Source organism: Ammospiza caudacuta, chromosome 2 (assembly GCF_027887145.1).
Source record: "Ammospiza caudacuta isolate bAmmCau1 chromosome 2, bAmmCau1.pri, whole genome shotgun sequence".
In the NCBI taxonomy this organism is placed as follows: Eukaryota; Metazoa; Chordata; class Aves; order Passeriformes; family Passerellidae; genus Ammospiza; species Ammospiza caudacuta.
Window position 1 is genome coordinate 42,361,698 of NC_080594.1, and position 12,746 is coordinate 42,374,443.

The following is a 12,746-nucleotide window of genomic DNA, read 5'->3' on the forward strand; positions in this document are numbered from 1 at the left end:
GGACATGGGAGAGCAGATGATGTCTGCTGCCAAAGAGAGAACCTGCAGAGCTCCCTGACCCTCTCTATCCATGCTGGTGTGGCTGGAGGTGACACAAACACCTTCCTACTGCCAAAATAGCACTTTCAGCAAGAAGTCTCTTCTATGTGGGTCTTGCCAAGTAGTGAGCTCCTAAGGAATGCAGTCTTCATGCTGCTGCCAGAGACTGGTGGGGTTTATAATCTCATTAATTTTCAGGGAAAGCCCAGGGAGCTGTAAGCATTACCCTAGATTGCAGCAGGGCTAAGGAGGTCACTCTGCCAGTTGTTGGTGCTGGGCATTAGGGAGGTTTGTTTAGACCAAGCTATGCTTTTGCTGTAAGCAAGTCTGGATATCACTTCACCTGTGACATGGATGGATTTAGGGTGACAGAAGAGGAATTTGTACCCCTTTTGGGGTATGCTGCTTGAGCAATCTCTGGCTGTAAACCCTGCATTGCAAAACCCTTGTGTCGTGTTTAGCCCTTCAGTAACTGCACTATAGATGTAAAGAGGGCCAGGCTTTAGCTGCCAGGACATCCCATCAACAGATCACCATGGACAAGCCTGTGAGCACAATAGAGTAGGTGGGAGTGCTTCTGGCTGCTGGCACTCCACTTGTTCCACCTGTGCTGAGCAGATATGCAGGAGTGAAGAAAGAACCCCTCTGTTTGGGTGCAGGCAGTGTGCTGAGTGTCAGCAGTCAATAAAATGGGGATTCCTCTTAACTGGATTTGTCCTGAGTATTTGCCCAAAGAGTGTCCACCAACATCACAGCTTGCCTAGAAATGGCCTGGGGGGTTCATGGTTAGCAGATCCCCAGTGGGTGGAAGATTTGGGGCAGCATTCCTTCCAAAAAGGGTAACTGTGTCCCAGCAATGCCTGCTGTGCACATTCCCTGCCCATCAAAGACACCATCCTTTCCCTCTTGGAAGCAAATGACCCAAGCCATGCTCAAGCTCAGTGTGTGCCTGAAGTGCTCAGGGGTCCCAGTGGCCCAGGGTGGGGTACAGTGCCCTGCAGCCTGCTGAGCCCTGTACCCCACAGCTGCGCAGGAAGCAGGCCTACGTGGAGAAGGTGGAGAAGCTGCAGCAGGCGCTGACACAGCTGCAGGCAGCCTGTGAGAAGAGGGAGCAGATGGAGCGGCGGCTGCGCACACGCCTGGAGAGAGAGCTGGACTCGCTGAGGATGCAGCAGGTGAGCACAGGGTGATATGGGAAGGACCCAGCATGGGGCCTTTGGTGTTGATTTGAACAGAGGTGGTCACTTGCAGCCTTGCCAGGTGACACCTTGTCTTTGGATTGTGATTTTTGGGCTTTCCTCCTAAACCATTCCTTTGGATAGGGTCATTGGTCACTGGAAGTGTTAATGTTGGATGGGGCTTTGAACTCATGAAGTTTTCCCTGCCCATGGCAGGAGGAATGGATTTACATGATCTTTGAAGGTCCCTTGCAACCCAAATCACTCTATGATTCTTATTCCTGATCTTCAGCAGAGGATGGGGCCGTTCTGCTGTGGGGCTCTGGATACAGTTGAACCCTGCCTGCTGCTGGGCTGAGATGTCCTGGCTCCCTTGCCCAAGGGCAGGCAGGGGAAAATGTCCTTCCATGTCTCTAGCAATGGTAGATTGTGCAAAAACCAGCTCCACACAGAAGGAGGAGAGGAAAGGTGCGGTACGTGTGAGATTCACCCCAAAAATTTTAGCTGATGTTTCATTGAAAAGGCCAAGTGGGGTGATGTGGGATTTGGTAGGACCAAGATCTAGGCCCATATTTGTTCTGTGCAATACTTGATGTGTGTGGTTCGCAGAAACTTCAACCATGACAGATCTGGAGCCAAGTGATATCATCTTCAGACAATAAATTATTTATATATCAGTCCAGTCCAGAATGGGCTAGGAGTATACCTTTGAATTTCTATGTGTGTTCCCTTGTTTTTCGGCAGCCTTGTGTCCTTAGAGGGGTATTGCTATGCTTGTATTTTATGCACAGTTACTCCTTTGTTATAACACCTTCATCCCCAAGTCACAAAGTCCAGTCATCTTGAAAAGAAAAAAAAAAAAAGAGGAGGTTGCAGGGAGAATTTCCAGGATGCAGCCCACACCAAATGCCAAATACATGGGCATTGGCCCTGGAGGAGAGTGAGCAGATATGCTAAATGTATCAGACTACAGCTTGGGGAAAAAGCAGCAACATAAGCAAAGCATGATGCTCTTGGAACTCTTGAAACTCTTGAAGCACTCACCCGTATCTGTCATCGCACGCATCTGCTACTATAACCTTTCCTTATTTATAAGCCATTAGTGGACACCAAAGCAGCTGTTACACAGAGCTTGTGCTGCCAGAAAGCAGAGGGCTGATCCTGCTGGCAGGATGCCATTGGGAAATAGCTCTATGGTCAGGGTCAGTGTCAGGAGTTTGCAGAGTCATGAAGCAGCCAGACCTGAGAGCATCCCCTTCCTTCTGGCAGCCCCAGGGCAGGGCAGGTTCCCCAGCACCCTGCCCAAGGTTTCACTTGGCTGCTGCTTCCTGCAGACCCTACTCATTCATCTCTACTCTTTCTTGCTGCCATAGAAGTGTTTTAAGTCTTTCTTGCCCAGTCCACCACAGGCTTGGTGTTCAAGTCTTCTCAGTTCCCCCTCAGCCAGCTCTCTTCCAGTTTAACAAGGGAATTACATAGAATATAACATGCTAATGCTATTTGAGAAAAGAACATCTGAGAAAAATACAATTAAAATTCAATGAATGTAAAGCTAGAACCAAGGCTGGGACAGATTGATATATTAAGTAACAGGTATGGACTGTTGCTGAAATCCTTGTCTTGCAAGTGCAGGCTATGTCTGTTCATTTTGGCAGAAAATTCTTCTGTAATTTACAGATTGTTTATTTTTAAATTATTTTGGCACCATAATTAGCAATTGGTTGTTGGGTTGGCATAATTTTCAAATGCCTGCACCCATTTCATCTAGTCAGTTTTAAGAGGAAAGATACTCTTAACTTCTTGTCTTACCTATAAGATTCGGGAGAAAATTTGGGGTATTTTTACTATTTTTATCTATACTATTTGTTTATGAGCCACATTGTTGCAAAGACTCACTTTACTTCAAAATACCTCAGTTTTTTGCTTCAGAGCTGTCTTCTCTGAGTAATCAAAGTTATAGCTACTGAAACATTTTCTCATTGCAGAGAAAAAAAGGTGATTTTCTTTTCTCATTTTTTTACCAGAGTGAGCAGAAAGGACCCAGCACACAAAGAGACAGTGAGCCAGAATCTCTTCTGTCCCTGGCTTGCTGGTAGCTGAGTCCAAATGGCAAATCTTCCTTATCACTGACACACTAATTGGGACCAGTAAACAAACCCTTCCAGTCAGCCCTGCAGGCTCAGTGTGCAGGGCTGGCAGATGTTTTGACTCAGAAGCTTCTGTGATGTTCCAGAATACCATCTGTAGACCAGGATCACACTTCCAAAATACTACCTTCCTGACAGAGGTTTGACAATATTTTTGCAGGAGCAGTGTCACAGCCATTGATTCCAAGGGCCACTCCATACTGCATTTCCAGAAAGCATCTTCCAAACATGTTGTTACTGCACCAGAGGCAAAGGCTGCCGGCCTTTCCTGGTATCTCTAGTTTCAATTGTACAGCTTTGCCAGTGGAACCTCAAGGTGCAGCATGAATGAGAAGTCCGTGCTCCTGAGACATGGTTTCCTCTTCAGCACAATATCATTCACCATGGAGTATAACAAATCTCTTGCATTTATGAAAAATTAATTTATTTCTACTGAGTTCTCCCAGAGCTTCATGCCTCTCCCCTCATTGTGCACTCATCCCTCTGCTGAGCCAAGGACTGGATCTCCCTCTGCCTCCCTATCAGCAGTGAGAGGAGCTCAGGGTAGCTACCCATGCTGCTTAGGTGACTTAAATTAAAGTGCTGTAACTGGGTGGAATAAATCCTGCCTGGACAAGCACTTTTCTTGCAGCATAGATGGAAACAGTTATGCACCCATTGCTGCTTGTCAGCATCCCATGGGAGCCACCCCACAGGTGCCTGGGAATCTTCTGCCCCTCTAGTTAGAAAGTTAGCTGTTACACCATGGAAAGCGTCCCCTGAGGGCACAAGAGAACTAATGTGCCAGAAGGGACAAGCTTAAATGCATGGCTGGGATAATTTCCCAGCTGCTGTTTTAAACAGGGTACATGTAACTAGGTCACAAGGTGCTTTTTTTTCAGCTTAATATATAAACCTTCTGATAATAACTGCCTGTCCATACTTAGCACTGCCCAGCCATGGGCATGGAGTCCCAGCAAGAAAAGTATTTTTTAAAGCTTCATTGCTTCTTTAACTACCAATTTTTTTTTTCCCTACTTTTCCCTTGGCTTGGGTTATCCCAGGAAATCTCTGCACATCCAGGGTAGCAGCCAAATCCCTGCTTCTGTCAGCATGGTCTGGGGAAGTGTGTGCTAGGGCTGCACATATGGTCAATGTGCCTGTTCTCCTGCAAGCTAAGGGATTTAGCCTGGGATTTTCACCTGGCTCTGTCAAAAGACATGGGGATGTGTCTTTCTATGTGCCATAAAACTGAGGAAAAAAGGGTCAGCATGCCATGCTTGGCAGGGCATGAATATCTGTCACTGTTTCCACTGGCAGAGGCAGGGCAGCTACCAGGCAAGCAGCCTTCCAGAGCATAATGCCCCAGCCCTGATGGAGCTGGTGCGGGAGAAGGAGGAGAGGATCCTGGCCTTGGAAGCTGACATGACCAAGTGGGAGCAGAAGTACCTGGAGGAGAGTACGATCCGGCACTTTGCCATGAACGCTGCAGCCACAGCTGCCACAGAGAGGTAAGATGGCCTTGCTGCCAGCAGGCAGCTCTGTTCACATGGACAGCATGGCAAAATAGTACAGAATGGATGTTGTCTTGAGGGTGGATGTTGCTTGCCTTGCTCTGCTGAGTCACAGTGCCAGGGTTAATGCACTTCTCCTGGGTGTCATGCCTGTGAGATGGAATAGTTGCTTGAGACAGGATTTGTCCTTCTGACTGGGTCCAAAGGCTTATCAAATCTAGGCATCAAATTGAAGCAATGCCCTCTGGGAGTCTCTCTGGGTGCTAAATTACACAGCACAGGTAAGGCAGCTCCTGCCAGTATCCCAGCAGAGTGAGCAGGGACATGGTATATGGCTGCATCCATCCCCTGTCCTGCAACAAGATTGTTTAACCTAGTTTCAAAAACCTGTAGTAAGGGAAATTTTATTGCCTAAATAACCCTTTTCACCACTTCATTAATCTTCAAACTAAAATGTTTTTCCTGATAGCTAAGCTAAACTTCTTCACTGCAAATTACCTCCATTGATTCTTGTCCTTCCCAGGCATACAGGATGAACAACTGACCACTGTTGATGTTTAAATAGCCTTGTAAATATTGGAAGACAGATATTCCCTGTATTTTCCCTGGTCCGAACTAGCTTCCTCCCCTCAGCCATTCCTGCATCCTCTAGTGTAAACCTTTTCCCATTCACATTGTTTGTGTCTGGATATGTCTCCAGTTTGTCTGTGTCAAAGTGTGGTGGCCAAAAGCACAAAAGGCAGTGACACTTCCCAGTGGTCAGGAGGATGGGATAGTTAACTTCTCAACCCAGTTTCTTAGGAACCAAATCCCCAGGAAACATCCTAAAGTGAGTTTTCCCTTTGAAAGGTGTTCAAATGTGTGACTCAGGATGGACTTTCCTTTCACACTCCACTCTAGGCAGCAATTACTGCGCTGTTTTTCAATTTCCAAAGTGTTGAGCTTTGTTACTGGTTCATGATGTAGTCTTGTTGACTTGGAATCTGGTGCGTGGGTCCCTCTGTCTGACCCTCTCCTTCTGGGTGGCTGTTATCCCTGTGTGGGTCATGATTCCAGCATGCTCTCTGTTCCTTTAACCCAGTTAAATGAATGGCATGAACCACCCAGCCCAAGCCAAGAGTAGCCTGGTACAGGATACCCGATGCCAGGTATCCATCTGCTTGATGGACAGCATTCCTGGCTTGCTCTTTGAGCATGGGTTTGGGGTTTTCTTTGCAAGTTTCAATGTCACTTGCAAAAGGCAGCCTCACAGTCTGAGGAGCCTGACTGACCGTGGTGAACCCTTTGCTAGGGATGCCTCGGCCCCGAGCCACTCGCACAACGGCAGCTACGGCGAGGCGGCGCTGGAGGTGCGGGGCTGGCAGGAGGAGGAGGAGATCGTGCAAGCCAACCGCCGCTGCCAGGACATGGAGTACACGTAAGGGATATGCCTCGCCATTCCTGCTTCTTGTGGGGTTGGGGCTGGGTTCACATAAACCACGATGCCCTTCTGTTCCTTCCTACATGCCTGGAAAGGATGGGCTTGGCTTCACTTTGACTTAGTTTTGATCTTCAGCATTCAAACAGGGATTAAAGAATTGTCATAACTTCCTCCCTACCTTCCTGTTAAGCCTTCTGTGGCAAACCCAACATTTTTACAAAGCAGAGGCTGTTCCACTATTAAAAGTAGTCTGGCATATAAGGACATAAATTTGCAGACACTTTTATAAAAAAGGTGTATGTGTTGCTGTGGAAAATACCAGTGATTGTTTTTACTGGGTTTGGGTTTTGTTTTTCACTCACAGATGCAAGCTAATCCTGCTTCCAAGGAAGTAGTGGAGTTTTGCCACTGCCTTCATAAATATAGATTAGCATTTTATGTTTAAATTGCTCATTAAACGTGTGATGATGAAAACGAATGCTTTTACTGCTTCACAAAATGCACCCGCATTGCATTATATATTGTACAGCACAGTCAGGCTAGTAATTTGACTGTCAAAGTGTACAGATTTTTGCAAAACATAGTTTTGTAGTTGTTCAGTATGATTTGGTGCTAATGATTTCTGGAGAAGAGTTCAGGTAATCCCATTTTTTTAGTGATTTGAGAGTCTTTAGAGTCTAAAGGGTATGAGAGAAGTAGTGAGCTGTGAGCTTTGCTCAGCTCTGAATACCATGTGCTGGTTGTTTATGCAGCAGGGAGGGAGAAGGAAGAGCCTAGACCACCTCTTAGAGAAACCAACAGGAGTTCACTTCAGCAGGTCTTTTTACTCCATCTGATAACAGACCTGAATCCTGGGGTTAACTCAGTCTGCCAAAGCATAGTTTCCAGATTTGGCCCCAATGCATTACAGGGGTGAAAATTGCCTATGTGTTTGTATTGTAAATGTGGCAAGGTGCAGCCTGGTCAGGATTGCCCACTGCTCCTGCTGGGTTAGTAAAACCATAGCATAGATGGGTTCAGTTAACCTTGCAGAAAAGTTTTGGCTTAATAGCTAGAAATGCTGTCGGTTTTGAAGTGCCTGGTTATCCTTGGAGGAACTGCTGGGAGCTGTCTTGCCCAAGTATCCAAAAGCAGACAGGACAGAGCAGCAGGGCATCTGCCTGGGCACCTCCCTCCAGGTGTGGAGACCTGCCCATATGAATGTTTTTTCCATTCCTGTAAGCAGAGCATTCATATTTTGGCAGAATAAAGAATCTCCACGCCAAAATAATTGAGAAGGATGCCATGATCAAGGTCCTTCAGCAGCGGTCACGGAAGGACCCTGGCAAAGCTGACAGCGCCAGCCTGCGTCCGGCTCGCTCCGTGCCCTCCATCGCCGCCGCTGCCGGCACGCACTCGCGCCAGACCTCGCTCACCAGCAACCAGATAGCTGAGGAGAGGAAGGAGGAAAAGCTCTGGAAGGGAAGCATAGGTGAGTTCAGCTTTTGCTTAAGCTTTGGTTCATCCGTCGCTTCATCCTAGTCCTTCTGCTTGAGCTTAGCCAAAGTGTCTTGGCACACATTGCCCTGACAGATCATATCCAGAGCACCTTCCATGGGCAGAATGTGTCCTTGTGCTTAAGTAAAAAACCATTCTTTAACCTTGCATCGTACCTTAATTACATTTTAAATCATATTAAATCAGTCTGATGATAGAAAGCCATAGTTGAGGGAAGACCTCCCAAATACAAGCACATAATGTTTGCAACTTTGTGGGAGTAAATAACAAATTTGGGCTAGAAATGAAGCCTGAATAAAGTTAATCAAGAGGGTAGGATCTGTTTGGATAGGATAGCATGATGTGATGTGGCAGATAAATGGGTAAATCAATGCAGGACTGCCTGTTGTTTGGGACCACATAGGATGGGGTTGTGGAGGTGTGCAAAGCAGTGTCGGGAGTAAGTGCCACTGGGATGGATGTGCAGGAGGGGAGGCAGAGAGGGGAAGCTGCTTTCAAAAAGCTGTTTTGTAGGAAAGTACCATGTGGATGCCAGAAAAAGCAGCATCAAGGGGAAAAGCTAAGCTGAGCTAAATGACTGGAGCCATACCCAGCATCTTGTAGCTCCAGGGTGGGATGGGGGACAGCACGTGCATTTGAGCCAGGATGTGACTGACCTCTCTGTGTTTTCAGGGCTGCTCTTGGGAAAAGAGCACCATGACCACCCATCAGGCCCCTCTCTGCCTCCTCCTCTGCCCTCCTTGTCCTGCATGCCCGTCCCAGTGCCGGCAGCCTCCCACGCCAAGACAGGCAGCAAGGACAGCAGCACCCAGACGGACAAAACCGCGGAGCTCTTCTGGCCCGCCACCGCCTCCTTCCCCGGCCGGGGATGCCTGGGTGCCACCCCGGCACACAGCCCAGCCCCACGGCCCCTGGGGACACGAGTGGCCAGCGAGAAACTGGGTGAGCTCTGCCAGATCCCTGCCAGTGCAAAATGTCAGCACCCCCGGGGCTATCAGCAATCCCAGAGACACATCAGTATTAATGGGGCAAGGTGTGGGTATGTGTTGCTGCCACAGTGTGTAAGGTGTGGTGGAGGTTTCTTCAGGGAAAATAAAACTGTAGAGAGAGAACTTTCTAAGGCTGCCCAGGGTGACTTTGCAGAGCTTTGTGCTCAGCAGCTTCTGTAAAGCTCTGTTCATCTGTGGCAGGTTAGATATTTATGCTGCTTGATATAAAATTTAGAATTTCACACCTTGAAAACTGTCCCCACCTGCTCAAAATCTTCTCTTTTGTTTCAACTGAAAGCATGGTTGGTTAAAACCACCATTTTCTTCCTAATTTTTAAAGAAAAGCTGGGGGCAATAGAAGGAGAAAGTGGAGACCTTTTTTTTAGGAGGGGTGAAGAAGTACAATTTTAGTTATTTTTGAAAGGTGGAAGCTGCTGGTTTGCAGCCCTAGCAAAGGAGATATTTATTTTATGCATGTTATTTTGAAAGAGCCTGTTTCTTACACATTCATCTCCTCTCAAAAGCAACTTTTCCCTCTAAAAACATGCTATGTATCATTAAAGGGCTGACTGTCACAGAACTAGATGGTCTTTAGCATCCCTTCCAACCCAGACCATTCTATGGTTTTAGCTAAAGAGGTTCTTTGGTGTGTATCTCTTAAATACCGCCTTGGGGTCTGTGCACACCGACATACCTGCTGTCATTGTGTGGGGAATTCAGCATCACACATTCTTAGTGTCCTGAACAAATATGGCTTTCAATATGTAAGGTGTACAGGTCATACATGCCCCACCCTCAAGGAATGGGTTGATATTTGCTTTGAACAACTTGAATTTGGACTGAAGACCAACTTTCCCTTCTTTCCATTGCAGAGAACTCCAGCCACGGGAAGCTGCCTGACAGCAAAGGCAGAGTGAGCAGCCTGCTCCACAAGCCTGAGTTTCCAGATACAGACATGATGGAAGTCCTCATCTGAGCAGAGGACAGCATCTCTGGGGTTTTGTGTGTGTACAGCCAGGCCCAAGATGGTCCTCGGTGTGCCAACCTTGAAAACTAACCCTGAGAGTCTGAAAAAAGACAAAGTTTATTCCCAAATTGAAGCTAGAGTCTGACACATTGAGACTTTTCACCAGGCGAGAAGTCAAGAGCACTGAAGAGGAGTGATGAAATGAACGTCTGACATTTTCTGAACAGAAAGGGTCGTTGAAAATGGAAAGTGGTGTAAGAAAGGGAGTGTTGAGGAAAAAGGAAACTGTGTTTTCTGGCATAAAGAGAAAGTAGTGAAGTTACAGACTGGTTGCACGCTGCTGCTCTGTTTTCCTGCCTCAGCAACCAGGACAGGGAGTGAAATCCTGTCTCTTTGGAGGCCAGAGAAAGTTTCTGAATAATCCAGGAAAAACTTGCATCTTCCTCCATATCAATGCATTTCTCAAAGGTTTCAGTCTCAAAAATTTCACTTCTTAATTTTTGTGAATAATTGGACTGTAGATGTACATGGCAGGTTCTTGTATTTGTTTGAAGCGGCATTGGCATGGCTTTCCTGGGCAGGCAGGTCAGGTGCCTCTTTCCTGGCCGGACAAGTGTTTCTCTTGGAGCTGAATTTACAGTACAAATATTCATGTCTTGCAACCTCAGAGCTTGCTGAGACTTCTTTTTTTGATAGAAGCAGTTGTTGGCTGGAATTCTCCCGGTGGATGAATGCAGAAGGGGGAGGGGGGACCCTGCTGAAGCAAACCCTGTTGTAACCATAGGAAAGTTTCAGGAGGGAAAGTTAGGGGAGGATCCCAGCAGCTCCCTAAAGGGCTGTGAGTTAGAGTTCCTTCAAAGGGAAGCTGCATGGGTTTGTTTTTAGAGGAGTTAAGCTGGGTTGCCATGTGAGATCAGAAGATACCTCTTTCTGGGCAGTGGTTCATCGTGTTTGAAGAGTCAGTGTATTTGTTGGTATTCTTATACTCAGTGTATAAGAACTTTCAATTCTTATAGCCAAATCCTAGCTTCGAGCATACAAACCTGCTGTTCAAGCTGATGTGGTACTTAGACATTAAGGAGTGCAGGAGCAGGCGGGGAAGGGTTTAACTGCAAAGCAGTACATGAGCATCATGTGTTTTCTGTGCGGAGCTGCGGTTTCTTTTCACCTTATTTTACCCAGGGTGGAACATTTCTTATTTTCAGCCTTGTCCCTCCTGAATTCAGTAGGAGGCAGCCAGCTCACCCGCTGTGTTACTCGTGGCTTCATGCACTGCACATGCTGATGGGGAAATTTTCCTCCGTGAGGCATTTCTGTATTGGCTTTGCAGTTCCTGCTTGTGGTGCACTTTAAGGAGAGCTTAACTTTGGGAAAAGGAGCAATGGGATCTAATGTGAAGCTGCCCAGAGTGGAAAAGTGATGGGTGCTAGAAGTAATCGTGCACTCAGGGCTGGCTCGAGGTCACCTCTTCCCGTAGGCGACAAATCAGAGCCCTTGACTGTTGAGAACACCAGGCATTTTAAACTCTGCTTTTGCCAAAAACTGAAGCCCTTGTGAACTCAAAGCCTTCACAGGCCAGAGCCTTGTGCTCTGTACTGCCTGGCTGATACCTTTTGTTTTTAAAAAGAACAAAATTGCTATGTTAAAGCTATGCACTTATTTTTGCCTGTACCTAGAATTAGACGTATGTTGTTGTCACCCTCTTTCTGAGTTTCGCACTTGTTAAACAAAGTAGTGGTAGGTAGGTTGTGCAGGAAGCACACTGTGTGTTTCAAGTATTAGCAGCTTTGCATTGTGAAACCAAAGGTGTAAAACCCTTGGAAGATGTTATGCAGCTTAATATATGCCTTGTAAGATAATTTTTTCCTCTCTAAAGTTAATTTAAATGTTGTAATTGTTTGCATAAAAGCCGGGACCGCGTGTGACATCACCACTGACCACTTTCATGGCTCTTCCTCAAGCATCTGGGGTAGGAATGGGGCAAGAGAGAGACAAATCAAGGGAATACAAGTAAAATGTTGGTGAATTTTTAATGGCATCACTTTTTATTCAAGAAATAAGGATACCCAGGTGCTTGGAAGTCCCTAAGCATTTTGTTACCAGCTGTAATATTTATTTTGCTGAAACTCTTCAGTAAAGTGTGTGCAGGCAGACAGTGAGGCATCCAGGAGAAACAGTGCTGGATCAGCATGGATCAGCTCTCAGTTATGTTTGGTAGTGGTTCAGCTCGAGTTCTCCAAGTCAGCTAGAGTACAGCACTCCTCCTTGGGGAGAGCACAGTCTCTCCAGGTGCTGCTATCCAAAGCTAGCTTTACACTTGATGCTGCCCCAGATATAGGAAACTCTTAGAGACAGTGTGTGTGCAACACCTCAGATAAACCAAATTCTCACCAATTCTGTTGAACTCAAGAGATGTTCGTTTTCCTGGAGGGAAGGTCTGGAGGAGTGGTGTGTCTCCCTCCAGCCCAAGCACTCACAGGACTTGGATGGAGTACTACTGCCATATGTCAGCCCCGCTGAGCAGAGCGGCCCAGCTCCATTTGTGCGGGCTTTCCCAGCTCTTTGAACTGTTTTGTGTTTTTGGGAAACTGTGCTGTAGCCATTCCAGGTGATGTCAGTGGTAACTAGTTGTAAAATACTGTCATTTTTTATTGCTGTTGGTTGTATAGAGAAGTTTGTGTACAGTGTTTTACAGCTGGAGGGTGATTTGTACATAGGGGGGGAAATGAAGGATGTTATGTGTCACCCCCAGCAAATGTTGATATTGTTGGTCAGCCAAAGATTTCTTATTCTTTGCTGTTTAAATTTGTGCCTTACTATTGTAGATAATAAATGTATAAACATGTTTATTTTCTCACTCTTCCAGTGTGAATACATTCAGTCCTCCAGAAGAAAGAACTTAAAAAAAAATCTTGAGTCTTTGCAAACAATGTGTTAGGACTAAGAGGGGATACCTCAGGGACTTTTAAGGTTGCATCTTCTCCATTTTTCACATGTGTTAATGAAAGGCCCCACA

General features: G+C 46.4%; 1 protein-coding gene across 1 annotated transcript in view; it reads left to right on the top strand.

Moving 5' to 3' along the window:
* Positions 1-12,537, top strand: part of AMOTL1 (angiomotin like 1) — a 54,366-nt gene extending 41,829 nt beyond the window's left edge. Inside the window, exons 8-13 of the mRNA XM_058824923.1 lie at positions 1,065-1,214; positions 4,664-4,854; positions 6,149-6,274; positions 7,522-7,748; positions 8,447-8,716; positions 9,636-12,537. Of these exons, the coding sequence (XP_058680906.1) occupies positions 1,065-1,214; positions 4,664-4,854; positions 6,149-6,274; positions 7,522-7,748; positions 8,447-8,716; positions 9,636-9,739 (1,068 nt within the window). The 3' untranslated portion in view covers positions 9,740-12,537. The remainder of the gene's footprint in view (positions 1-1,064; positions 1,215-4,663; positions 4,855-6,148; positions 6,275-7,521; positions 7,749-8,446; positions 8,717-9,635) is intronic.
* Positions 12,538-12,746: the final 209 nt, after the last annotated feature.